Source organism: Falco rusticolus, chromosome 3 (genome assembly GCF_015220075.1).
Source record: "Falco rusticolus isolate bFalRus1 chromosome 3, bFalRus1.pri, whole genome shotgun sequence".
Taxonomy (NCBI): Eukaryota; Metazoa; Chordata; class Aves; order Falconiformes; family Falconidae; genus Falco; species Falco rusticolus.
This window is the reverse complement of record NC_051189.1, coordinates 105593947-105621549: the sequence shown is the minus strand read 5'-3', so window position 1 is coordinate 105621549 and position 27603 is coordinate 105593947. Positions and strand designations below refer to the sequence as shown.

Sequence of the window (27603 nt, the reverse complement as noted above, 5' to 3'; positions counted from 1 at the left end):
CCTGGTCGTGCAACCAAGCTCTGCGCTGCTGAGCTCCCAGTGAGCCGCGGCCAGCTCTCACTGGCTGGCATCACCGAAATGCATGGCAGGGTGATGTGTAAATAAATACACAGATAACATGATGCCACCATCCTGAAGGAAAGGCAAGACACAGGAGCCACAGCAGAGGGGCTGCTCAGCCCTGCTGTGATGCCTGCTGCTCATGGTGCTCAGCAGTACTGGAGCGGATGTGTGGGAAGCAGCAGGTGTTGTGGCACCCAGCAGATGCACCGGTGCAGATGCTCGGTGGCTGTGAGCAGACCATCAAAATGCTCTGTGACCTGCCCTCCAGCCAGGCATGATGCTCCCCCTCAGCATTGCATGGGCACTGTGTTGCTCCTACAGCTTGCTTCAGGGTCTCGTGGGAGGAGTTGCTGTAATTAGATGCGAACAATTCCTCAGCCACCCTTTTTGCTTAGAGATGACAACTTTAGGACTGGTAGTTTGTGCAGTGCTTCAGGCTTTCCATACGACACCATCACAGACCTTCTTGTGCATGGGTGTGCATGTGCAGGCCACTGCTGGGCAGTGGGTGATGCACGCTGGTTTTGCCATTCAAAATGTGCCACATCACTCTTTGAACTGCTTATCTGCTTCAGTATGGAGCCCCGCACAGTGGGGTCTGGCTGAAGGAAGCACCATTCCCCCATCTGCCTTGAGTCAGAAGGAAATCAGCCTGGTCACTCCAGATATCTATCTATCCATCTACCTGTATCTGTCCATCTAGATATCTATCCATATCTGTCCATCTAGACATCTGCCTGGCCATCTATCCCGATCTATCCCTATCTAGCACCTAGATATCCATCCGTCCATCCACACCTACCCATATCTACCCATCTAGATAGGGATAACGCCATATCTCTGAGATACGGAGCTATCTCAGAGTCACTGCATCACCCAGTCGATGCAAGCACAGCCACCTCGGTCTGCTGGTAAAGGGTGCCAGCCAAATGGGTTTCCAGCCCAGTGCAGCTGCAAGTAGCTTTGTGGAGTGGAGTCTGGCTGGGTTTGATGATGGAGCTGGACCCCCTCTCTCCCTGCAGTGGGAATGGTTGGTATCGCCTAGTCCATCACTGGGCAAGCTGGGGCCTGCCCTGTGCTTTAATGAATAGTCATGAGGGACAGAAGGGGTGGGCCCCGTTTTGTTGTTGGATGCAGCTAGTTGACAGAACTAAGGGAGATGAAAAAAGCAAAAAAGCCAACACACAACAGCACACGGGTGGCCAGCGCAGCATCCCTGGCGCTGCCCGCCCCAGCCCTGCTCCCGCACTCCCTTGTTCCACCTGCCTTCCTAGCCTGGCCATACCCACCGCCGCCCCGACCCCATGACTGCCGTGGTGGGACGCTTCCCAGCGCTCTGTGAATCCCGAGACAACTAAAATGCTGTACATTAGTGACCCGATGCAGCATTATACCACGGTAGGTGCTACTTGTTATTAATGGGGTTTGCCTTCCTGCTTTTATTTGAAATCGTCCTCCGCTGCGGAGGCAGCAGCTGGGCACGTGCTCCAGCTCTGTCTGCTGAGCTTTCGTGCCTGCTGCTGCCTGGGATGCACCAGGGGCTTGTCGTGGTGTAAGCCTTTCCCTGTCCTGTGGCTGCACAGGGGAGCTGTGGCAGCTCCAGCCCCAGTCATGCAGGATAAGCTGTGCCAGTGTGGGATGCTGCAGCCTTGGCGGCTCGGTCGGCATTCCTCTCTTGCTTTGCCTGATCTGATGCTTGCAGAGCCCAAGGTGTGATTTAAAGCTTTGGTGCGAAGGGGTGCAGGCTCCCTCACCCATGTATGTGCAGACAGGAGCGGTGTTAGCTGGAGCATCCATCCGAGGAACGCCCTGTGGTGCGGGGCACCACCAGCACCAGTTTGCCTTCCACTGGGAACCTCCTCAGCCGAGTTCATGACATGCACCTGAGCCCCAGGCAGGCTTTCCTTCCCTGGTTTAAGGTCTCAAAGTCTCAGGGAGGGTAGAGTGGCTGAAACGGTACCTGTGCTGCAGGTGATACATTTTCAGCCTTGTCCTCAAGCGCTGAGGTTGCTTTCTTAGTCAAAAGGGGTTTGTGTCTGCTCTCTGGCATTAAGAAAAGGTAGATACAGTTAGAGATAGAAAGGTGTGGTGTTGCACTTCCTGACTAGAAATTACTTCATTCCTCTTTTTTGTCTTAGGTGTGTTGGTACAAAGCATATATGTACCGGCTTCATTTTGTGTTGTAGTGCTGTTACTTGGGAGGTCGTTTCTGCAGTCATGTGAATATTTATCTATGTGTGTGGATAAACATATGTGCGTATATATATATTTACAGACACAGACACACAAGCCCTGCGTTGGGTTTGTTGACACACATACACACATAAACACTCATGCCTTCAATTTGTCTTTTAAAGGAATGTTTCCAAAATTTACTCAATTTTAAAAAACAAGTTGGTCTTTTTTCCCCGGGCACCTGACTTTGCGAATCTCTGCCAGCAGATTTCCAAAGCCCCAGTACTCGGGCACTGCCTGTAGCTTTGTGCTGGCAGGGGATCCCAGCTCGGGGTGGCCAGCCTGGCTTGCGGAGGTGGTGCTCTGGGTCTCGGATCTCCTTCATGTGCAAAGTGGTGACCGTTTTTGCCAAGGGAAGGCTTTCTTCTGTGTGGAGGTCAGGATGCTTTTCTCACTGGGTTGATCCCAATTTACCTGCCCATTAAGATGTACAGCTGCAGGTTTCAGCTGCTCACACCCCTGGCTCTAAGCTCCAAAAATGCACAAAATCATGTGGGGACAACTTTTGCGGATTTTTTTTCAGCTACTTCCAAGAGCCACCTCACCCCTAGCCTGCCCTGCAGCTCCAGAGCAACAGATATTGCCGGGAGGGGAAAGGCTTCCCGGTTATTTCCCATTTCGGCAGGAGATGAGCAACCATGGCAGCACACGCACCGTGTTCTGCTGGGTGGTCCAGCCTGAGTACACACGTACATGTGTGCAGGGGTAGTGCTGAAGATGGCCTGTTTACTCATCAGGTGCAGAGCATTTACTCTCCATTCATTCCTAAAAAAGGCACGTGGCTGTGCTCCGTGCGTGTGTGCAGCCTGTTCCCTGGGGCCCTTCCGTTGTCCCAAGAGAACAAACCAGTTCAGTCATGATACTTGTGGATTATTTGGAGCAGCAATCCCTTTTCCCCTTGCTGCTGTCCTGGTTGAAGCTTGAGCTTTTCTTTTTGAGGGTGACTTCTGCCGCATGGCTTCCAGCCAGTGTCACCCACCTCCAAGGCTGCCCAGCCCTGCAGTCCCCACTGGCTTGCTGGCTGGACTGCAAGGGCTTTCCACGTGCCTTTTTAACGCTTGTTTTGCTAAAGTTTCTCATAACTTTTTCTCCAGGTGAAGCCTGGGATTGTGGAAAGCTTGAATGAGGGTGGTTTGTCTTCAGCTGGGCTATTTATAGAGCAGCAAGAAGGAATAGAGGGGTTTGTGCACATATTTTAGGGGAGAAAATGGCTGTATGTGTAATAGCAAGCCAGATCTTGTTCAGCATTCCTCCAGTTAGTCACAGGCTCCAACGACCTTGCGAGAGATGCAGACAACAGGAGAACTTTCCTGGAGAAGGATGATTGCCTTTAAACCATTATACATCGTAGATGTTTGGGTGAGGTTGGGATCCCAAGTTAAAACACGTCCCCTGATTCCTAAGCTGTGAGCCTCACAGCCCTTCGGAGCAGAAGGCTTCCTGCAGCTCTCAGTTGCCCAGAGCTGCCCCAAAACTGTGCTGGTGGCTGGAGGGACAGTCCCCGCCAGGGTGCAGGGGGACACAGTGGCTGCAGCTGGGTGAAGGTGGGGTGCAGGCGGGTGGCCCCAGTCCTCCTCCAGTGTTGGGTGCTGTGGGGAATTGGGACAGCAACTGGCAATGCAATGGCCACTGTGTGTGGTCACCAGCAGAGCCCAGGCAGCCACCAGCAGCACCCGCCTTTGGCACTGCCATGATGCTGCTGGCTTGCAAACGTCAGGGAGCAACCCTTGAGCAATTTGGGAGCTGCAGATTTCTGGGGGAAAAAACATCCTGTTTGCTTTGAGAAACAGTTATGTTTGAATGGTTTTTTAAAAAAAAATATTTGTTTATTTCTCTACTATAGAAAAAATGATATTTTTTTTTGTCTGATTTTCAGATGAAAGATGAAGGCTGCTTTAGCCATGCAGCTTTTGAGAACGTAGCTTTGCTTAGGCTATGCCTGCAGGTAAAATAGCTGCCAGCTCTTACTGGAAGTATCTGACAGTAATTGTTCAGAAGAGGAATAAGAAAAAGAAAATACAAGAAGTCAGGATTTGGTCCAGCATGTCTGGAATAAGAGCCAGTACATGCTTGAATAGGTACATTTGCTCTGTGACCTTTCTGCAGTGCTGCAGAAAGTGCTGCAGCTACACACTTTGTAGGTTTGAGGTTTTCCCCAAATTAGAGCTGCATCAGGGAAAGCCACTGAAAGCAAACACCCCGGCTAGGAAACGAATTACACAAACCACCATTCAGAGCTGGCTCTTCTGAGAGAAGTGGTGTGCCTGCGTACCTTTGTGACAAGTGAACGCATGTGGGGGACCATCTGGCAAACGGGTCGGACATTCAGTAACGCTGTGGCAATGGGAGTGACACCATCATCAGTGGGCTGGTGGTCGCTCTTGCACTGGTGCTGAGTGCTAGGGCAGCTTCACCAAGCCTTGATGCTCCAGCTGCTGGAAGGGCCACCATCGAGCAGAGCCCTGCACGCAGGATTGGGGCTGCTGCTCCCCACCCTGCAGCGAGGCATCTCCCACACCTGAGCGAGTCCTGGAAAATCCCTGCCCAGTGTCCCGCTGGCAAAAGAGTGGCTTTGCATAGGCAGGTGCATTAGAAATCTGGGTATCTTGGCACCTCGCTGCCTCCAGCAAGGACGGAGTGGATAGAAGGGGATGATTTAAGTGTTTTGAGTTTATCCCTCGCACAAGTGGTGACCTGTTCAAAAACCCAAGCGACCCAGACCAGCTCTTTGGCTGGCTTTCCCGCATGCTGGCCCTTTAAGGAGGCTGTAACAGGACACCTGGAGCCCTGGAGAAGTGTGGCTGAGGTTTCCATGTCTCTAAACTGGCTGGTGTTTTCTTTTTTCCCTCCTCCCCTTTTCCCTTCCTCCAGTCCCAGTTCAATTTGCTGAACAACAGCATGGATCAGAGCATCGGCAGCAGAGCAGCCTCCACCAGTCCCTACAGCTCCGAGCATACCTCCAATGTCCCAACGCATTCGCCCTACTCGCAGCCCAGCTCTACCTTCGACGCCATGTCCCCAGCTCCCGTCATTCCCTCCAACACTGACTACCCTGGTCCCCACCACTTTGAGGTGACCTTCCAGCAATCCAGCACCGCCAAGTCAGCCACCTGGACAGTAAGTTGCATGTCTTCTTGGCTTCGCTAGAGAGATGCTTGCTACTGCCGACAGCGTTTTCAGCTGGCTGGCTGCAAACACCCGAATATCTTGGTGGTGCTTGCAGCGGGATGCAGAGGGTACGCTTGCACGGGGTGGCTGCAGGGTGCAGCCACCGTCCCACAGGGACTGCGCCTGCACAGGTGGCTCTGGAAAACAAAACATGCGGGAAACATCAGTGCTTGCTTGGCAGGGATTTTCTCCAAAAGGGCCGTTAAGCACAGTGGTTTGAATGGAACATCTCTCACAGCAATTCCTTAAACTGAGGGTAAATGTCCCCGAGAACTGCAAAGCTGGAGAAATGTCCTGGGGAAGTACCTGCCTTGTTCTCGTGGTGCTTCCCTATGCATTTGCCAGTGACTGCTGTCAGAGGAGAGGCAGCAGGCGAGACGGACCTTTGCTCACATCTACTGGGACCGTTCTCAGCTTTGCCCTAAATTCTTGTCATTTACAATCCTTTTTCCTCTTGTATCGGAAGAGTAACTTAATCTCTAGAAGCCACAGCAAAATAACAGAGTAGGTTCTTAATCATAGAGGGATCACTGCATGGCATCATGCCGGTTGTGATGTGGGTGCAGCAGCCTGGTCCTCGGGAGTGGAGATGCAGGGCTGGGCCACTGGTGGTCTGACCACACGGCTGCAGCCCGGCAGAGGAGTCCTCCACAGATCAGGGACCCAGGAACAGGGCAAAGCATACAAGGGCTTCTTTGCTTCTTGTGGCAAAAGGACCTAAATTCACATCCTGGCTCCCGGCTTAGTGTAACACTGTCCCTGTTTTTAAGAAAAAATTGCACTTGTGGCTGGTGTGGGAGATATTTCTGCAGCGGATGCCTCCCTGGGTGCCTGGGAGAGCCGCTCACCAGCATGTCTGAGGCAGGCAGGTTTTCTCTTCTGGGAAGTGTTAGCAGAGCAGAAAGGCTGGGATGAGACAACTGACACAATGAGGGAGCAGCAGGGTTTCCTCCGGTGCTGCTGTTTGACATTATCATGAAATGGGCAGAGCAGACCAGGAGCGATATATCAGCCCAAGGTGTGATAATGACTTTTATTTTTGGAAGCTGATGTGTTTAATTGCCAAGACAGTCCTTCCCATGGTAGACAGAAAGCATCCTCAGATGCTTCTGTGCAGGCAGACCCCGGGCTGCAGCCAGTGGGTGCTGCTCCGCTCGCTGCTGCTGGTGGGCTATGCCAGGCTGCTGCCAGTGCCTTGTGGGAGGGGGTGGGCTATGGCAGCTGCCACATCGCTGCGTCTGTCTCCTGCAAAAACCAGCAGGTGGGCAGGGTGGGCAAACCAGCAGCAAGCTGGCAGTGAGCTGATGTTTGAATGCAGCCAAATTCATGGCTGGGGCAGCAGAGCAGCTTCCCTGTGTCCGGTTGCTGGAGCTTCACGGCTTCACTGCTAAGTTGCACTGAGCAGGGGCTTGGGACCAGCACCGTGATTAAATTGACTTGCCCTCATAGGAGCAGTTCAGCCTTCACTCTTTTCCACTGTCTTTCCTTGCAAGATGTTGTTAAACGATGCGTTTCATTAGATATTGAATAAACTGCAGGTCCTCAGGGTAGGATGTGACTGCAGCCCCATCCTATCCCTACTAGGGAAAAAGTCACACTAGGTAAAAGTAAAGCTGCATAGGACCGGCACAGGGAAAGGAGGTATTCCTGAGGCACAGAAGCATCCAAATGGAAATCTAACCCACAGTGATGCAGGGTGTCTTGTCCCAGCTGTCACGGCATGGAGGAAGGAGGACTGGAAGGTGTCTGATGCTCACTCACCACTGTTCCCAGCTAGCAGTGCTGGGGAGATGGCTTTGGGATGGAGCAGACACAGCTGTGGGCAGGGCTGGACTGGGTGCTGCAGGACACCCTCGGACAGCACTGTGGACAGGGTGTGCACAGGCATGTCAAAAGATGTCGAGAGCACCTACTAAAGATCCGCTCTGTGCTCACTTTAATTAGCAGTAAGGAAATACCCTTCCCTCATCCCAGATGATGCATCTTGCAGCTGCAGGGAGTAAATGGAAAAAGCTGTTAGGGTCTTTTTGACTGATTGTTCTCAGAAGAGCAGAGGGAGCAGCAAGAGGCTCCCTGAGGCAGTTCCCGTGGCAAGGGAGCCTGTGACAGCCCCCTTCCCTTGCTAGCACCATCCCAGCCATCTGGGATCTTTCTACATCTTTCCTAACTAAACTGAGCCCAGACTGTCTTGGCATCACCCCGTGCTGACCGTAGCTGTTGTGTCCTGCTGGGAGCAGTGCTAATCAGGACAGGATTGCTTTTTTTTCTCAAGCCTTTGTGTTAAGGTCTCCTTTGTACATCAGAGCAGCCAGTGCCACATCGATGCTGTGCGAGCCCACCCAGCCTTAGGGGAGCAGCTGGACGCCAGAGATGCCCAGCGAATGTGCCACGGGCAGCTGTAAGCACCTGCGGAGGATGCGCCTGCCAGCCATGGCTGGGAGCTGAGGCTGCTGAGTGCGCGGTTGCAAGGGGGGGGCCTCCTGGGAAGTGGTCCAGAGTGGAGGAGTTAAATGCCTGAACTGGCTTTAGTACTTGGCAAGGCAGTCAGTGAGATGTGCGGACCTCCAAACGGTGATGCTGAGCTGATTGTGCATCCCCCAAAAGCAGGCTGGCTGCAGGACTAGCACCAGCCAGCCCACATTTCACTGCGCTGAAGCTGAGCCTCGCGGAGAGCAGAAGTGGATCAGCAGCATCTTGCACCCTGGAGAGCGCAGAGGATGTTTCATTTGAAATAGTAATTTCTGCAGGAGTGCAGGTGTGGGTGCAGACTGTCCAGCTTGCCAAGGTTGCCACATGAAGAATGGTCCTGCTGTGGCGACAGTCAGTTTTGCTCCATGTCCTCCTGACTGATGGCTGTCACAGCCACGCAGCTGCATGTTTTGTGCTGAAAGACGGGGCTGCTGCCTTCCTCCTGCTTGCCTTGTGCTCTGTATGGCCACTGCTGCACTTGAAAGTCTGTCCCGGTTAAACGGGGAAAGGAATTCAGCAAAACCCGATATGTTACGATATGTTATGTGTTGCCAGTCAGTTAACATACAAAGAATGATGTATGTATACAGTGAGATTCCTACAGAAGCCGTGAATGCATATATAACAGCGTACAAGTAAGACTAGGAAAGCCATTGGGAAGGGCAGGCACTTGGGAAGGAAAGTTAAATGTACAGTCGGTAGGGCTGGGGACAGTGTGGTGATGGTCCAGCCAAGGGTGGCTGACTTGACCATCTCAGTGTGCTGAAGGATACAATGGTTTGATTCAGCACTTTGAAAGAAACAACACGGCCTATTTCATCCACAGCTAGAGTAGCCTCATGGCTTTCCAATACTTTAAGATTAACTGCACTAAATATATTATGCCAGGACCATGAATTCAGCAGAGCTGCCTTGCCAGGCAGTGTTTTGGAGCAGCGGAGATTCCTCCACCCTGGAGGAAGGCTCTGCCAGACCAGCAGCTCCAGAGGCCTCCTGCAATCTGAGGTTGGATCATGGGGAATGCAGCCAAGGAGGAAGGGACAGCTGGTGCATAGGCAATGCCAAACCAAATAGTTCAATGCAAGTCACCTTGTCAAATGATTTGGTATAGGTTTTCTGATACAATCATACGCTTTGGTTGATGGATGTGTGTAGCCCAATAGACTCCTATTTTTGAAGGGTTTTGACTGAATCCCTCTGGCTATTCCTCTGGGAAATGCAGTGTTATCCATCCTTCTGTGCTTAGCAAAGGAGGCTCCTACAGAGCCCAGGGCTCCTGGCCAAAGACAGTTTGGAGATGAGCTGTCTGCATGGCAGGGTGGCTTACTCCACAGGGGCTGGGCAGGCAAGCATCTCCCGAGCAGGGGGAGCAAGGCAGCACCGAGCCTGCTGCCCTCATGTGCACACACAGTTCTCATGTCCACACTTCAAACCCTCTGTTGACAAAACAGAAAAGGTTTGGGAGGGAGATCCAAAGAAGATGAAAGATCTGGAACAGATGCCTTCTAGGGTGATACCAGAGAAATGTTCTGCCTAAAAGGTCTCCACGAGAAGAGTAAGGATGGCTTGATCGCAGTCTGCACAAGAGATGGTTTCTGATAGCAGACAGCTCTTTAATCTAACAGAAAAAGACATAATGAGATCCAGTGCTTGGAAGCTGAAGCCAGGCAAACTCAGACTAGAAACAAGGTGGAAATTTTTTAACAGTGAGGATAATTAACCATAGGAACAATTTACCAAGGAATGTGGTGAATACTCCAACTCCTGAAGTATTCAAATGAAGAGTCTGCATATCTCTCAAAAGATAAGCTGCACTTCAAGCACACACCATGGGCTCAAAACAGAACAAGCAGGCAGGGGTCTTAAGCCAGCAGCGTAGGGAATCAAACCAGAGGATCATCACCTGTTCTCTCTAGCCTTAAAATGCCAAACCTAAATTTATTAAATGGGTGAATGGAGAAGAAGCGAAGACCTGGGACAGGGGTTTGGGGCTGGCGTTCCCAGAGCCAGGTCTGTCCTTGCAGAGGGGTGCTGAGCAGCGGGTGGGTGCCGCTGCATGTCCCGACTCCTGGGCTGGTCTCTGAGCACCGCATGTTGCCCCAAACCCTGAACCAAAGCAGCTGCACTGGTTTGTGCTGCGGGAAGCCCTCCAGGCTGCCACCACCTCCCTTCTCATTTGTAATGGCCTTCTTATCAGCAGAGAGCAATGGCCAGATGCTGAAAATAAGGTTTTCCCTGTAGGTTCTAAGCCCCCCTCTGGTAGGTTGCTTCGATGGGGCTGGGAGGAGGACCAGGAGCTGCGGCGCTGCAAGACAGGGCATGCCAGCAGCCTGCCTGTTTGTTGGAAGCTATCAGGACTCTGGGTTCCCTGGAGCTGCCCATACATGCTAGAGCCGTGAGCCGATCTCGACTGTTTTCTCACAGGCAGCCCCTCGCCACGCTAGCCAGCTGGTAACTGATAGATAATTAGTATTTTTCTCAAGTCGGGTTTGTGGCAGATCGGTGCTCCCTCCCCTCTAAAATGCTGTCACGTGCACCAGAGCCAGAAGAAGCGTTAATAGGGTCTTTGGCCTCCCGCAGCCTGGCTGCAAAAGGACATGGGGGCTCGAGCCCCCAGCACAGTGCAGCTGCCTGGGCTCACACGGAGCCCCTGGCAGCGGGGGAAGATGGACAAACCTCAGAGCTAAGTGGACAGGGGGACCCCTAACTCAGTCGTGGGCACAGGGGGCCCCCTGCCCATGTCCAGGGCCTTGCTTGCTGCTTTGGGGAGCAAACAGCCTGCAATGGAAAGGCTGGAGAGGCTCAAAGCCAAGGTGAGGTGCTCCTGCTATGATGGACAGCTGTCCAGCAGTCACCTACAGCAAACTGGTCTGCATCCCAGCGCTTGGCCAGTGGGAGACTGCTGTGTTGTTCCAGTTGCTCTGTAGCTTTCAGAGCTGGAGAGTGGGCACTGGAGAAGCTGAAATGGTTTGTCTGATGCTAACTGAATGAGGAGGATGGAAATCCTTGGTGTGGCAGGAGGTAGGTTCTCCCTTGCTGGTCACTGTCTGAAGCTGTGTGGGGTAGAGGCAGTTGTAAAGAGGAGGGAAAAACCTTCAGGAGCATGTATAGAAAATGAGCCCCCTCTTCAAACTTTCTCTGGCACTTTACCATATTTTAGGGAGGTACCTGTCCAACAGCAATGGCCTGCAGATGAGTAGGGAGCACGCACAGCTCAGTACGCTCTGCCTCTGAGCCACAAACATCTTTGTTTTTACCCGAGTAGCTGGGCAGAAGAGTGTGGATATTTTGGCACGCCAGAAGTAGAAAAGCAACCTCAGCATCAGCCTGCTCCAAAGCCCATTGAAACCAGCCCACTGGAGGCTTTCCACCAGCTTTCGCAGGGCGTGGATGAGGCTCCAGGAGCTCCAGACACAATGGAATTAAGAAAAAAGGCAAAGGAATTCGGTGTGCGATGTTCCAACACGATCCCGCTATCAGCTCCACTATCTCGAACGTGTATGGTATGCACAGGTCAAGGGAACGACTTACTGGCAACTGCTGCTCCAGCAGGAAGGCAACACTCTCCTGCAGGAGAGGCTGGAGAGAGATGGGAGAGGATGCGCCAGGGAATGAGGCTGCTCCGATCAGCTGCTCTGCATTTGGGTCTGAAGCATGCAGAGGACGTGGGGACGGAGGGACCTGCTGAAGGAACAGAGACAATAAAGGCTGCAGGAGGAAACACACGTCCATGCTCTGGCTCAGCAGTGAGCTCGAGTGGTGGCTCCAGCAGAGCCCCAAGGCAGCCCGACGGCAGCATCCTGGTGGGTCAGCCAGCGGTGCTCCCCACCACAGGTGCCCCAGCCAAGTCCCTCGGGACTGGATGCAGGGCCTGCTGCCGCACCGCTGGAAGTGGGGATTTACCACCTGGGATTGCATCCCACACCACGAGAACCACAGCTTGGAAGCGTTCTGGGGAGCCCTGACCTCCAGCACTTTAAAGAGGAGGGGGATGGATGCTGGGTGTGCCCTGGGTGAACCACGTTCTCTCCCTGTGCCCACTCCAGGCAGTGGCTGTCACAAAGCAGGAGAAGCAGCTCCCTGCTGCTTGGCACAGCCTGCCAGGGATGCTGCGAGGGGCAGTGGTCTCCCCCCAGAGTCCAGGACTTGCTGCTGTGGCTTTTTGCATTTCGTTTCCAGCAGCAATTCCCAAGCCAAACCCAGTCTCTTCCTTCCTCCCCTCCCAGCTTGCTCCCCTTATCCAGTTTTGATAATGCAGAATGAAATAACTGTTTTGCTGGATTTTCAGCTTCCTTTTTGGATGAGAGGGAACTCCAGCACCAGCTTGGTCAGGGGACCCAAGTATCCAGACATACAGGAGTCAGACTTACTAGAAGAGGTTAAAGCAACCCAGAGTGTGCCAGCGCTGGCTGGTTGAGCAGTGACTACGAGAGGCTGTCATCCTGGTTGGCAGTTATTTTAAGGATGTGCACACTAGGGAAGGAAGGGAGAGGACTCCTTTGGGGGTTAACCAAGGGATTTTAATTAGCAGTAATGGCATGATAATAAAGGTAGAAGAATGTAGGCTGTAGCGTGCACAGCCTGTCTGTGCTGGTTCTGCTGTGGGGACAGCCCCAGCCCTGGATGTCACCGGTGGTCCAGCGCTGGTGGCAGTGGGGCTGGGGGCATGGCATGCAGGGCTCTGCATGGGGCGCTCTGCCAGGCACCGTGAGAACCCCCGAGTCCTGGGCTCTGTCAGCCTGATGTGTCACCAGTGTGGTGCAGGGGCTGCAGGCATGGGGAGGCAGGTGTTGGGGCATCCCTGAGAGCCATCCCCAGGCAGTGTCTCTGCTGCCCAGCCTGCCCGTGGGGCTTGGGCACCAGCAGATGCTCTCCCCTCAGGCATCAGTGATGCACCAGACATATTTGAAACCAGCTCAGAGTAAATGAGCAACAAAGTAGCTTTTGGGGAGGAATTTGCAGCTCGATGAGAAGTTGTATAGGCCAGTGATTAAAAATATGGTTATTAAAAAATTAGAAAGAAAAAAACCCTAGCTCTGTGGTCGGTATGTCTTCCAGGATCTGTCGTAACAGATTCGTCCAAGCCGGTTAACGGTATTTGCGGTTTGCAAGATGCTACATGTCTGAGTAAGATGACAGACACGTTATTATCACCTCTCCTCTGCGATCTGTCTGAACCTGTCCCAGGATGCAGCTCCGCAGCTGCTTGCTGGGGAGTGCAAGGAAATTAGCAGCCGGAGGCAGCACTTTTCTTCTCTCTCTCTTGCCAGGCTAGTGGCTTTATTGGGATCCATTGACTGCAGTCCTGGACACGTCTTGAGTAGAGCTAATGAGGAGACTGGAATGTAGAAAAGGAGGAGGAGGCGGCTGGTAGGGAGGAGGGGGGGGGGAGGATTTGTGGAAAAAGTAATTGTTGAGCAAATCATTTCCTTCAAGAGGGAAAGGAGGACTTGGCTGCAGCCCTCCCAAAGCAGGCAAGTCTAGACGCTTCAGTGTCAACAGTTGAAGATAAATAAGATTTTATCAGCTTCGAATCTGTTGGGACACATCCTCCTAGCGGTTCTGCTGCCCAGGGAGGGCTAGGACACATGGACTTTGCCCATAGATCTTTCCATGCTGAAGATTCTGGTTCTTTTTTTGTATGAGGCTGTCAGCATCCATAGGGAAAAACACCTCTCCCTACTCTGGTTTCCTGTGCTGGAGCAGTAGCTAAGGGTCTGAGCAGCGTGGTGGCCTCTTCCAGAGTGGGTCCTGGGTACTTGCTCAGGGTGGGCAGCAGTGGATGCTGAGACCTAATTTAATGCTACTTCACAGCTGCAGCTGTATCGGTCACTGTGAATCATTGCGGGGCGTTAGCTCATTTGGATCTGGTGATGTGCAAAACATTTCCTTGGATGCAGTGGCAGCAGTACCAAGGTAACCTTGGTAAAGCCCTGCAGCAGCCAATTGCACCGCGGGGCTCTGTCACCCTGCTGTGCTTATTTCCCATTATGTTCGGCACTGGTGCAGCAGAGTCTCCATCTTGCCCAAGAAGTAGCTGTGTTTTGAACATGGAAGTGAAAGGAACCCCATCTCAAGACATATTGGGGTACCAAGTCCCTAGAGAAACAGAGGTTCATGCTGATATACCACTGGTATTTAAACAATCCAGCTTTTCCAGTTGTTCCTAGTGCCCTGGACTTGCTTTGCAGGACAGATCACAGTAGCAGGGAAGGGATGGCAATGGAGGTAACATTATACTTTCAGCCCAGCAGATGAGGGCAGACATTGAAATCAGCAGGACTACAGAAAAAACCCAGAGGAATATACCTTCTGCAAGTTTACATACGCTTCAGGTAGATCGCTCAGTGCTGTTACTGCTGTTTAAACCAAACCAGCACCCACGAGCCACACTAACATGCGAACCTGTTGTGCACCGCAAACATGCAATAACAGACACTCTGGCTTTTTCTGTGAACAGAGATGACCTTAGTAATAACGTAACTTTGGACATGAACAGTCCAAAGGGTAGAGCAGGGACTGAGAATAAAGGCAGGAGGTGCCCAGGGGTAGAACTTACCCAAGCTCTTCTGGAGGTGTGAAAGAAATCTTGGGGCTGAGCTCAGGCCGTGCTGATGCACCAGTGCTGGGAAGGCATTCAGGTGTCCCAAAATGTTGTTCCCGTGCCCGGGAGTGGCAGCGAGCTGGCAGCAGTGTGAGTGATGTGAGTGCTGGCTGTGACCCCGCTGCCACGTGTGGCTGGTTTCACGAGGTCAGCTTGTCCAAATGCTGCAGAACGGGAAGGGTATGAGTGACCAGCCTGAGGTTCAGCGCTAGGATAGCTGGCAGAACCATGGCCGTGGCAAAAGAAGTAGTACCAAGCAGCGAAGCGGCTGCACTAGCCGATGGGATTAAATACTGGCATTTCGATCTCCCGGGTTCCACTTTGCAACTGTCTCGTCTTGTGCTTGAGGAAAGCGCGGTGCCTTTGTGCTCCCTGCGAGCCGGGTGTGCACATTTCAGCTGCAGCTTGTAAAGCACCAGTAACTCAGATTACGTAGTGCAGCCCTGCGCAGAGATGCAGGTCTGATTGATTATTAGCAAATACAGATAACCACATAGGAGCAGAGGCGTGCTCTTCCCCTGAGCAAGACGTGCATTTTGCTGTCCCCTATAGAGAGGGTACAGCCAAGGGCCCTTCCTGGCTTCAAACATGGCTGGGGACATGGAGCCTCTGGGGATCCCCAAACCTTAATGCTCATTCACCCCATGGCCATCAACAGGCCAGGTCTGCGAGACCAGGCGCACTTTGCCTTAGCAGCAGCTGGAGGTACAGCTGTGAGGAGCCGGGAGTGCGGCCGCACAGGGCACAGCCCTGACTGTTCTTGCCCAGAGTTATCAGCATGGAGTTCCTTAAAAGAATAGTTTGTTATTGTGGAAGGATCTTTGAAGGCAATCCTGGAGCTGTTAAGACATGATAAGGTTATCAGTGGAGGCATGCCTGTGTTGAGCGGCAGCCTTTCTCCCTGCGGGGCAATTGCTCTGCTATTTAACAGAGATTTATCCATGTCATAACATGGTATAATGAGAGAATTTGTTACCAAAGAACTTGCCATAATGCACCTCTACTCTTCCAGAGCAGTTATATTTCCCAGGCATGTTGAGGACTGCCCGGGAATGTCTACATGAAAGGATCCTTTGACAGGAGTTGTCAGTATTTTAACACCTGGCAAGGAAGAGCCCCCCTCCAACTAACCCTTGTTTTGCCATGTTGTCTCCTAAAATGAGGGCGTGAAACCCCCATTGCACTGTGGGCGAGTAGGTTACGTGGGCCACGGCCGCACGAGTCTCCCCTCCCAGCCGGGCAGGAGGGAGCGACTGGGCGCTGAGCAGAGCCTGCGCTTCCAGCCTAGGCACAATCGCTGCCGGGATCGCGCCCAGGAAGCTAACCTGGCTGTAAAGCCAAGGCGTGGGCAGTGTCATCAGGTATCGCTGCAAAATTTGGGGATTTCCATGAAAGGTGGTGTTTCCGCATGTCCTCTCTCTCTGAGAAAGTCCACATGCCTCCAATACTGAGGATTAATTCTTGCTGCCAGATTCAGCTTCATATTACACCTCCCAATCTCACCCTCTAATGACCACAGCATTCTCCCACTCTCTCTAGCCCGGAGCAGGCTCTGACCCCAGCATACACCCCCCATGAGCCGCTGGCGTGCCTCTCTGGGAGCTGGTACCTGCTGCCAGCTGGCCGTCAGTCCAACACATCCCCACCATGCCCAAGCTGCTGCAGTTTGCCTTGGTAGAAGCCTCTCCCCTTTATATCTTCCCTGACCTTCCCTAGAAATACCACCTGGAAAGGGCTTATCATCTTGTTTGCCTCTTCAGCAGTTTCTCATTTGCCTCTGCAGCACTTGCCAGGCTGATGGGAGCCCATCCAGTCCCAGCAGGCTCGGTGGGAGCCTCTGTGGGCAGGGAAGGCTCGCTCAGCCCACGGGTGGATCCACTCCTACGGAAAGGGCAGCAGGATCAGGAAGCACAGATCCCTTCTGCAAACCCACCTGATGCATGTGTGCACCAGACTAGGCTGGCAGCAGTGGGAAGACAAGGGCTGAGCCACCCGTGTCAGGTCCCTAATGCCCTCCCAGTCCCATGCCAGCTGCCAAGCCCTGCCATCCCCCGGCTTCAGGCAGCCCCGCCACCCAGAGAGCGGAGCAGATGGCTCACGGTGGGGCAGAGGGAGCCTCACTGGCCTCTGCACACCTGTATTCGGATGGCTGAGGACAAGCTTTAACATCCTCACAAATACTCTGCACGGTGGTATTTTCTTGGCATCGGGCATTATGTTGTGGGGATGAGATAAAATACTTTGAGCAGGAACATGCCCTGCCATGCAGGGACTGGCTTCTCTCTGTGCGGCAGGGGTGGGCTCTTGTATAGCAAACACATTCTTTGTGAGATGGAAAACAGCGTGGCACTGGTGAGGTGGAAGGGAATTGCACATCCCCACACCTGGGAGCCGAGACACGCGTTTACTGGAAGGTGAAGGACGGGCCCTGCCTCCCCCACCCCTCCGCTCGAAGCGTGCAGCCTGCTCCTGCCTGCTGCATGCTGCCAGCCCCTGCCCACTGCACGCTGCCAGCCCCTGCCTTGCTGCAGCCCATCACCTGTGGGTGCGGTGGTCCTGGACCAGCGCTGGGTCCCTGTCCCGAGGGTGCTGTTGCCGAGGGGCTCTGCCGTGCTCCAGGGCCGGCTCCCAGGCACGCTGCTGTCTTCAGGCTGCCATTCCCATTTTCAGTGGCCACCAGGAGCTTCCCCTGTACTGAGCAGGTCCACAGCCCTTGCAAGGGAACCTTACCCCTCACTCCAAACCGAGCAAATCCCTTGTGCCTTTACGAGGAGTGTTTAAGTGGTCATGAACTGTTTTCTATTGATGCCTGCAGAGCATCCTCCTCCAGCAGCCAGCCTGGGGAGCGGGTCCCGCCGTGTCTCCTCTGGGAGCCACTGCTGCTGCAGCAAGCAGCTGCAAAGCATCGACTCATGGTCAGAACAAACCCTGTCTGTGTCATTCGTGCTACTCAGAATTAAACTCTGAGGTTTTGCATAATTAGCTGTGATTCCATTAACGACGTTAAACACAATTTCCTTAGGCTGTGGTGCGTCAGCACCCTCAGTGCTCTCAGCTCAGCCAGGAGCTGTGCACAATAGGAGACTCAGGGTTACGTTTCCAAAATGGGCTGAGTGATGTATGCATGAGGGTTTCCACTGATTTTCAGCAAGATTTCCTCTAAGGCACAGCATAGTGGATGCTCCTGCTTTGCCGGAGCAATTAGGCTAGCTGGGAACCCCTTCCTACAGCGCCCAGCCCTTCGCCCTGTAGGTGGGTGGTATCTGGCTTACGTGGGAAGCGGATACGATGTGGTGCGGGTGAATTTGGTCACATTTAAATATTTCCACGGGAAAAACAAATATCGAGCCTAGAGAATAAACAGTTACCACAAAGACAGGCTGAATGTCCTTTGGTCACCGTCCCCTACAAAGCACTGGGAGTAAGCACCAGCAGTTTGCAACGTGGAGCAGCCACGGAGGCCAGGTGCCACAGGGGTGATTGCTGGTACCTGGAGCAGCTTTGCACTGGCACAGTCCCTCCAGCGTGGCTGCAACGCAATAGGTGGTAATTGGTTTTATAACAAGTCATTATTTTAATTTGCTGCTTTACTGCCGTGCTCGCATTTTGCTTGGAGTGGTGAGAAAGCAGCAGGCGGGTGGATGTGAGGAGCCGAGGGAACAGAAACGCCTGTCTGGGTGCAGTGGGAGCGGGGGCATCAGCCTGAGCCCAGCACGAGCCCCCGTGCCAGGAAGGGGAGGGAGCCCTGCACTTGCACCGCAGCAGCAGAGGAAGCCGAGGGCAGGCAGGGGAGCAGTCGCTGCCCCATCAGGCCCAGTGACATTCACCCGTCTCTTCTTTTCCAGTACTCCCCTCTGCTGAAGAAACTCTACTGTCAGATTGCAAAAACATGTCCCATCCAGATCAAGGTGTCCACCCCCCCACCGCCGGGCACCATCATCCGGGCCATGCCCGTCTACAAGAAAGCAGAGCACGTCACCGAGGTGGTGAAACGCTGCCCCAACCACGAGCTTGGCCGTGACTTCAATGACGGTGAGTGCTGCTCTCCCTGCTCTGCCGGGGACCACCCTGTCGTCGCGGGGGGCCATGTGTCCCGCCCTGCGCTGCAGCCCTCGCGTGCACAGGACCAGCATCCTGGGCAGCCACGTCCTCTAACGCAGAGGTTTGCCTTGCAGGCCAGTCAGCCCCAGCCAGCCACCTCATCCGGGTGGAAGGCAACAACCTCTCCCAGTACGTGGATGACCCCGTGACAGGAAGGCAGAGCGTGATGGTGCCCTACGAGCCCCCGCAGGTACCCTGCTGCCCTGGGGTGGGGGGGCAGGATCAGCCCCTGCCTCTAGCTGGGCTTCTGCCGGTGCTGAGGGTGAACCCATGGGTGACAGGGCAGCTTGGTAGGACACAAAGGGCAGGAGCGTCCTGCTTGCCCTGGCACATCTAAGGCCACCTGCTGCTTGCTTCCTGCACTGGTGGCAGCTGCATTTGAGCATCTGCAGCTCCCAGCCTTGTGATGCATCCCAGAGCATCCTATTCCAGGGGAGCAGGTTGCAAAGGGAGACCCCTCACCGTCCTTGTATGGTCCCCTTTTCCCAGCTGGGACCATCCCCACACCACCCTTCTCTGGTGCTCCCCTGCTCGTCCTGCCAAGGCGCCAGCCCTGCGCTGGGGGCTGGGAGGGCCCAGCCTGCCTCCCCCCATCACTCCCTGCTCAGCGCCGGCTCTCCCCTCCTGGGCAGGTGGGAACCGAGTTCACCACCATCCTGTACAACTTCATGTGCAACAGCAGCTGCGTGGGAGGAATGAACAGGAGGCCCATCCTCATCATCATCACCCTGGAGACGAGAGAGTGAGTGGCTGTCGGGGCATCTCTCCCTGCTGTGGGAGGGCTGAGGGCCCTCGGGAAGGAAGCCCCCCCTGCAGAGAGCACCCCCAGGGGAAGGGGATGTGGCAGCCCCCCGCAGCCTCAGCCTGGCACAGGGGAAAGGCTCTTCCCTGCTGGCTAGGAAAGGGCTGGCCTGGAGGGACTGGGGACCCAGCCCAGCACCAGCTGCAAGCTGGAGCCTTCCTCTGCCTCAGGAGCTCCTCTTCCCCCAGGAGATTGCTGCCAAGGGGCTCCCTGCACTCAGCACCTTGGGGGCTTGATTGCTTCCCAAGCAATCCGTTCATATGGAGCGATGAGAAGATGCTTGACTGGTTTGGTTTCTGAGCTGGACCAAAACATGGACTGAGCTGCGACACACTTCCCAAGCAGAAATAGGGTCACTGAATTCTCTCTCCTCCCAGCGGCCAAGTCCTAGGAAGGAGATCATTTGAGGGACGGATCTGTGCCTGTCCCGGGAGAGACCGGAAAGCTGATGAAGACCATTACCGAGAGCAACAAGCCCTGAACGAGAGTGCAGCTAAAAACGGCAATGCCAACAAACGCAGTAAGTCTCCTTGCCAGGAGAGGGAGGGGGCTCAGGGCACTGCTCTGCTGCAGCCCCAGGCTCCTGGCCTGCACCTGCACCCCCTTGCCACTCAAAGCCACGCAGAGGCTTCTGCCTCAGCTCCGTTCCCATTGCACCCAAAATCACCGTGCTCCAGAAGTTTCGGGTCCAATCCCCATCCAGGCACCATGCTTTGACCTTTCTCAACCAAATCTAAAGTCTTATAAAGAGGACCCACTCCCTTTTCCCTCCAGAGTGCAAAGCTGTTTGTGCAGGGCTTTCATGTCCACGTAAATTTGCTCTTCATTATTACTAATAAAGGGACATCATCGATGCCAGAACCCAGGTGAACAGCCAGCACGCTGCATGGCTTGAGCTTAAATCCTGCAGGGAGCCAAGGTGCTCCCGGCCCGGCTGCGAGGACAGCATGCTAACGTTCTTCCTCTCTCCTTCCCAGCCTTTAAGCAGAGCCCCCAGGGCATCCCAGCGCTGGGTGCCAGCGTTAAGAAACGGAGGCACGGGGAGGAGGAGATGTATTATGTGCCTGTAAGTGTTGGTGAGCTGCGCTGGTGGGGAGCTGGGCTGGGAAAGGCGGTGGCATTGTCCCCTCCGCGATACACCCCTTGGGGATGTGATGTTGAGCAGGATGGGGTTGCATGGTCTCCTGCAGGGCGGCAGGTGTGTGTAAGAGCAGAGACATTGAGAACAGAGGCGAAAGCATCTGTGGGTGCACACATCTGAGGGAGTTCTGGACCCCCAGGTAGTCCCTGGCCCCAGTGAAGCCGCACCTTCGGCTGGGTGGAAAAAAGGGGCCACGAGGAAGGTGGCTAGGTGGGATGGGAACAAAGCAAAGCCCTGGACTTGTTCCCTCCTCCAGGTGCGAGGCCGGGAGAACTTTGAGATCCTGATGAAGATAAAGGAGAGCCTGGAGCTGGTGGAGCTGGTCCCGCAGCAGCTGGTTGACTCCTACCGACAGCAGCAGCAGCAGCTCCTGCAGAGGCAGTACGTATCACCACAGCCCCCCGAGCCTACAGCCCGGAGAGGCTGGGCAGCCACCCCGGCTACAGGAGCCCTCAGGCAGCCCCAGTCTGGGGCTGGTTCACCGGCTCACAGCACGGCTGCCCAGTGCCAGGTGCTTAGCGAGGGCTGGTGACCGCTATAGGGCCGGTATCGGTGCGGAGTGGCTTTTCTGTGCCACAGTCCACGTCGGCACAGCTGCCTGAAGCCTCAGCGGGGAAGTCTGATCAGCCAGAGGGGAGGTGGGCTGGGGCAGGGTGCCTCCATCCCCCCCTCTGCTGCAGGCTGACCGGCCGCTTGGTTTCCCCCGAGCAGGAGTCAGCTGCAGACGCCTTCCTCCTACGGTCCTGTCCTGTCACCCATGAACAAGGTTCACAGCGGAGGAATCAACAAGCTGCCCTCTGTCAACCAGCTGGTAGGGCAGCCGGCACAGCACAGCTCGGGCTCTGCGCCCAGCCTGGCGCCCATGGGTAAGGGTCCGCACCTCACCGGGCTCGGCAGACCGCAGGGTCCCTGCCAAGGGAGCGGGTGGTTGTCACAACTGGGATGATGTCTAATGGATCTATTTGTTGCATTGACATGGCTGCTGCCCAGGACCCGGCATGCTGAACAGTCACCCCATGCAACCCAACGGAGAAATGAATGGGGGCCACTCGTCCCAGTCCATGGTCTCCGGATCACACTGCACCCCCCCTCCGCCCTACAACCCCGATCCCAGCCTCGTCAGGTAGGGAAGGCATCCGACGCCCTGTCTGTCTTGTCCTCTGATGTTTCTTGCTGTTGTCCCTCACTCTAACCTTCAGATCTGTCTAGCAACTGGTCAACTGGCCACTGGTCCCAACTGAGAAATCACTGCTCACGCAATCACGTAGACCATTCTTCTCATCTCAGAAACCAAAGCCCAGCTACCTACCAGTTAGAAACCTCTATCGCCCTCACATACCTCTATCTGGGTAATCCGTCCCTGCTTAATTAAAAATTAAATGCATCTGAACAAGAGTCTTTTCCTGCATGTCCAACCAGCACGTAGCTTTGTGAGCTTCCCCCTTCCCCTTCCTCACCCGCAATGCCTGGAAATCAGTCCGCGTGGCTTATTTCCATCAGGAAGGCATTAACAGGTATGCAGCCACTTTTTAACATGTCAGTCTTTAAAAAGACCACAGACATTTCAGCAGACACCCTACCGAAGTCAGGGAGGCTGTACGTGCAGTTGAACTAGAGGCGCGTAGCCACAGCCCGGCACGATGTACAAAATACCCCCGGCAGCCCCAGCCTGCGCTGCGGAGCTCGGCCTCGCTGCCCAGACCGGGCATGGCCCCGGCTCCTCCCCGGGAGCTCCAGCTCCCTCAGGTTATTCCGTGTAAGTCACCGAGCTGAAACTTCTGACAATCAGGAGAAAAATAGTAATAATAAAAAAAGTAGTTCTAGGAATGAACGTCATCTTGCTTCACTTTGACACGAGTGGCAACCGAGGGCACAGTAGGGATGTGTGACACAGACAGAAAGCCTGCCCGAGCGGTTGGAGCATCCCAGAGCTCCGTCCCTTGCGCCTGCTGCAGTCCTTCTGCGCCGCAGGGCTGCGGGAGCTGCCGAGGCCGTTGGCAGCAGGAGCTCGCCGCAGCCCCTGCCTCTTCAGCGACCTGGAGCACGGTTTGCACTACAGTGATGGTTGCGAGCACAGCTGTTATTCGTGAGAAGTTAATGCCACTTTATTTTCCAAATTTTTTCTGCAGTTTTTTAACAGGATTGGGGTGTCCAAACTGCATCGACTATTTCACCTCACAAGGGTTACAGAATATTTACCACCTGCAGAACCTATCCATAGAGGTAAATGCTTTGGGAAGATCTGTTTTACCACTTGTTTCTGTCAGCTGTTGATCTGAAAAGCAAGGACAAAACTGTTTTAAAGGAAAGGGAAAACTGTGCACCAACCCCTCACACAGAATATACGCTCCCCAGGATTCGTCCCTTCCCTTTATGCATCCTTTCCAGTCCTTCGGATTTAGCGGTAGTTTAGCCATCAGTAGCAGCCATGATGGTCTCCATGGGTTCTTCCAGACTGTCAGAAACAAAAGAGCTAAAAGATCCCCAGCCCAGCCCTCAGGCAGATTTTCCACCTACCCCAGAAAAGCCGGCTGAGGTGCTCAGCAAAGTAACCCAAAGCCCACTGAGCTGGCACGAGCACCTCCACTGCAGTTCGGTGAGTTTTAAATCTGATCTTATGTCTGCCTTATTAGTCTTTAAGACAAAAGGAGCTAAAGTAAGGGAGTCAAGCCTGGGATGTTTGTATTAAGGGACCCCTGGAATGAAATAGCACAGGTCTGGCAAAAGCTGGCATGAACAGCAGTAGAGGGGGTGCTAGAAGTACCTGCGCTTGCACACCGCGCCAGCCCTCTGCTGCTGCTGTCCTCGGTTAAAGCACAGTCTCTGCAAAATGCGGTTGCGGGTGGCACCAAAGCAGGAACTTCCCCAGCCCATCAGGGTAATGAAAAAAAATGGGGGAAAAAAAAAAATATTCTTAAACTCTCTGAACCATAGCACGCCCTGTAAATCCCAGTGTTTTGGCTGAGACAAAGCTCCTGCCCCGATCCCATTTGGCCCCCAGGCAGTTGGTAGAGATGTCACCTGCCTGGCAGTGACAATAAAATGCGCGGCCGTGCGTTGGTGATGCAGCTGTTGGAGACACGATGATTTTTCATTGGTAGCTGGGGCCAGTTGCGTAACCTTAGCCTGGTTTTGGACCATTTTCTGAACTAACTCCGTGACCGTCTGTAAGCTGTCAAAGGGAAGGTTTGGTACGGCCAAAACTTGTACCAGACCGCTGAGCTGTGTGTCCAAGTCGGCGTTTGTAATTACTAATTGCATACTCACTGTCTTCTCTAGTTAACACTCACGTGAGTCTCTGTGTTTGGCATTAACATGGATCTCTGGCAGCTCTCCGCTACGACGGTGTTTGTCCTGGTGCAGGGCCCCCAGTCCTGAGGTTATCGACCTCATTTGGCTTGATGAGTGTGGCCCATAGCGTCGTAACAGCCCGCTGTCGCCCGCCTGGGTGCGTTCGGGCATGGCGCTGGCCCCCGCGGGCAGAGGCTGCTCCAGCTTCCCGGTCCAGGACCGGAGGAGAGGCCAGCCCGGCCGATGGCTCCTTGCCCAGGTGAACGGACATGAGGACGCTTCACATGCTGCTCTGCAACCTGCGTCCGAAAGGGATGGGTCCCCTCCCTTCGCATTTCCACATCAGTTTGATGTGAACCCATGCCCTCCAAAAAAGAAAGCAAATTTCTAATGAGCAAAGCTGCGTTTGAGTAACTGGGCAACTGGCCACCGGTTACAAATGAGAAATGGCCTGTGGGGGATGCGCCCGTGGCCTTGGTGCTGTGACCCAGAGGAGGTCCAGCCCCGCCACCGGTGGGTGCTCAGGGATTGTGCCCATGTGCTCCCCCCCAGGTTCGGGGGTCCAGGGCTCGCTGCCACAGGCAGCCGCATCTCTGCCAGCTGCTGGCTGTGCCTCAGCGGTGCTGTTCTTCCAGGATCTCGGAGCACTGAAGATCCCGGAGCAGTACAGGATGATCATCTGGCGAGGTCTGCAGGAGCTCAAGCAGAGCCACGACTACGGGGCCCAGCAGCTCATCCGCTCCAGCAGCAACGCCTCCACCATCTCCATCGGCAGCTCGGGCGAGCTGCAGCGGCAGCGTGTGATGGAGGCCGTGCACTTCCGCGTGCGCCACACCATCACCATCCCCAACCGCGGCGGGGCCGACGAGTGGGCGGACTTTGGGTTTGACCTCCCAGACTGCAAATCTCGCAAACAGTCCATAAAGGAAGAATTCACGGAGGGAGAGATCAACTGAGGGTCTCCAGAAGGCAGCAGCAAAAGACCGGAGGGGGGAAATGAAACCCCCTATGAAAAATGTTTTCAGCCTTGGGCATCTGGAAAAGTGTAATTTTGTTGTCTGGAGGGGAACTGCAAGCCCTGTGTGAAAGCACGGCCCTGAGCCGCACGGGGAGTGTCTGCCCCGGAGAGGAAACCGTGGTGGCTTCGGCGGAGGGGAAGAGGAGGGTGGCGGAGCCAGCTCAGCCACGGGCGTGCGGGTTGTCTGCCCGCTGCAGGCACCCGCTGGTGCTTTACGCTGTTCTGTGTTTTACTGGAGGATCCCCGCATCCGACAGACGTGGTGTAAAGACGGTACATTTTTCTCTTTGCAAGACCAGCCTTCGGTACGGCTTACCTACCCCCGTCCCGTATCCCCCGTCGTGTCCAGAACCGACACCATCGTGATGGTCTTCACCATCGTGACGAGGACTCGGCCCTTCCCTGCTCCATTTTCTGTACAGAAACCTGCCAGTGGCTGCTGCGAAGCCACACGACCTGCTCCCTGCCCGACTGCCACCACCCACCCCTGCCCTTCAGGTCTCTGTGCAGCCGCAAAGAACCGCAAAGTTCCCGATGTGGTCACGTACTTAAATATTTGTGTATATAAACAGAAGCAAATGCACATACGGTATGCTCATTGTGCTGTAAGGAGAAAAAAAAGATTTATTTTCATGTACGCTATAAAAATTGATACTTACTCCTGAGACACTATAGTGCCAAGTAAATTAATTTCATGTTCTAGCATGTAAAGAAGAAGAAAATCGTGTCTCCAGCCTTATCTACTCAAAATTCGTATTTTTTCCTCCTCTGAGTATCTTTCACACAACTGCAAAGGAGGGGGCAAGCCAGGGAATTCTGCTGGGAAGTCTGAGGTTGGCTGACCCCTCCCTGCTCCAGTGGGGAGCGTGGCACACGGCTGAGCCCCAGCGAGCAGGAATGCAGGAGGGGACATTTGATCCGACTTTGGAGCAAGGAGACAGACTAGGTGACCACATGAGGTCCTGCCAGTTTCGTTTTCTGTCGCTGGTCATTGTTTCCAGGCGTAATTTGTCTGTTGATTCAGGCTGGAAAAAACCCTGAGCAGAAAGCAAGGCCACCGGTGGGTGCGTTCCCTCCCTCGCCAGCGCCTGCACGTGTTGAAAGGCGACGTCCCACAGCCATCTCAGCAAGGCGCAGAAAGTCACCGGGGCTGCCACTGCGCGGAAGGAGGGGGGGCGGGAGGGCAGGGAGCTGCTTCTCTGAGCCCTCAACCTCAGGTCGCTCAAGATTTTGGGCAGCTGGAGGGAATCAATGCAGAAACGACGCTGCCTGGCACATTCCCACTGCTGCGTCTCCTCCCGGCTTTGCCTCTCTGCCGGAGGCAGACCGCCCACCGTGTCCCAGCTCCCCCAGGCCCCCAGGCCGGGGAAGGAGCCAGGGGGCCCTTCACAAAGCCTCCGACCAGCAAAGCAAAAGAAGAGGAGCCGAGTCCCACCTACCACCTCCAGGGCCGTCTCCTTGCAGGCTTGCAAGGAGGATCCCGGGGAAAACAAGCATGAGCTCCGACACTGTACCAGCACCCCCAGGGCCCAGGTCCTCCCTCTGCCACCTCTGTCCCAGTGTCCCACAGCGGCTCTGAGACTTGGGCATGCAGGAGGTGGCCTCCTCTCCCTCCCACCCTCGGCAAGGGGCTCAGCTCCGCTCCCCCAGCCGGATTGAGCCGCAGGTGCCAGGGCAGCATCCCGGAGGCCGTTACGCCCCTCTCCACTGCAGCAATTAGGAACCTGACTCCTTTGGTGTTGCCGAAATGTGAACCTAAGTCCTAAGATAATGACTAATTAAAGCACTTTAATGCTTTAAAGGTTTTGAAACAATCATTCGTGTTTTTCAATGTTAACTAAGGCTTCTTCTGCCAGTATTAACTAATACACTCCCACCATGGTATGAATGGTATTTTTTGTAATGTTATCTTTGGAAAATGTGTTATTTTTATAGCTGTGGGGTTTTTTTGTTTTGGTTTTTTTTTTTTTGTAACACAATAAAAACATGTGGGAATGACAACGTCTGGCAACTAAAGTCTTGCTTACACCGTACGGCAAGTGCCCTCCTGTACCAGCTTAAGCCCTAAAGCGTAAGGCCTCGAAGGGCCACAAGTTGCTTTGCTTCACCAAGCAACTGCAAAGATACACAGAGACGCAGCCCTGTGCAGGAGCAGCTGCCAAAAGTGTCTTTAAGAGGCCTTCTGCTCCTTGCGGACACGGGGGCAACTGGCCTGCGGCAGCAGAGAGCTTCCTCCAACACCACGGTCCCTGTTTTGGGGGACCCCTGTTCTGGGGGAGCAGGGAAGCGCAGCTTGTTCCCTGGGCACAAGCAGCCTTACCCCACCGCAGGCTCTCGGTGCTGCTCCCTGTTCCCAAGGCTCCGCTGAAGGAAGCGTACGTCACGCAGAAGTGACACCCACGCAGAGCCAGCCTCGACACCCCAGCACAGCGGAAAGAAACCTGCCTGCGATAAAACAAGTTGCCACAGTGACTACAGAAAGGCAAATGCCGACTTCTTTATATGTAAAACTTCTCTTTTTTCAATAAATGACTAGAAAATAGAGAATGAAATCAATAGCAGCCTTTATCATTAAGACATAGCTTTTCTGAGTTTGAAAAATTACACCATTAAAACCAATTTCCACCAGAGAATTGTCTTTAGTTATAAACATCACCACTATTTCTAGTTTTAGTAATACATATTCCATATGTAGGAAGTGGAAATTGATTG

At 54.2% G+C, this 27603-nt stretch overlaps 1 protein-coding gene across 5 annotated transcripts; it reads left to right on the top strand.

The window, feature by feature from the left end:
* The first annotated feature begins 1422 nt into the window (after positions 1-1422).
* TP73 (tumor protein p73) lies at positions 1423-27325 on the top strand. 5 transcript variants are annotated; one of them, XM_037379209.1, is made up of 12 exons: positions 1423-1461; positions 5170-5415; positions 18385-18571; positions 18715-18830; positions 19273-19382; positions 19820-19962; positions 20420-20508; positions 20840-20964; positions 21295-21449; positions 21574-21706; positions 22713-22806; positions 24510-27325. In XM_037379209.1, the coding sequence occupies exons 1-12, from the start codon at positions 1423-1425 to the stop codon at positions 24828-24830; spliced, it is 1758 nt and encodes a 585-aa protein (XP_037235106.1). In that variant the 3' UTR covers positions 24831-27325. The 5 variants fall into 5 exon arrangements, with proteins under 5 accessions (XP_037235106.1, XP_037235108.1, XP_037235107.1 ...); XM_037379208.1 differs by lacking the exon at positions 1423-1461 and having other exon boundaries at positions 5182-5415; positions 21295-21455; XM_037379211.1 differs by lacking the exons at positions 21295-21449; positions 21574-21706.
* Positions 27326-27603: the final 278 nt, after the last annotated feature.

Excerpts from the sequence above, each read along its gene's own strand:
- TP73 (XM_037379209.1), top strand. The coding sequence starts at position 1,423 with ATGCTGTACATTAGTGACCCGATGCAGCATTATACCACG. Across the intron at positions 20,509-20,839 it reads AGGAGATGTATTATGTGCCT|GTGCGAGGCCGGGAGAACTT; the intron begins GTAAGTGTTGGT and ends TCCCTCCTCCAG. Across the intron at positions 21,450-21,573 it reads GCCCAGCCTGGCGCCCATGG|GACCCGGCATGCTGAACAGT; the intron begins GTAAGGGTCCGC and ends GCTGCTGCCCAG.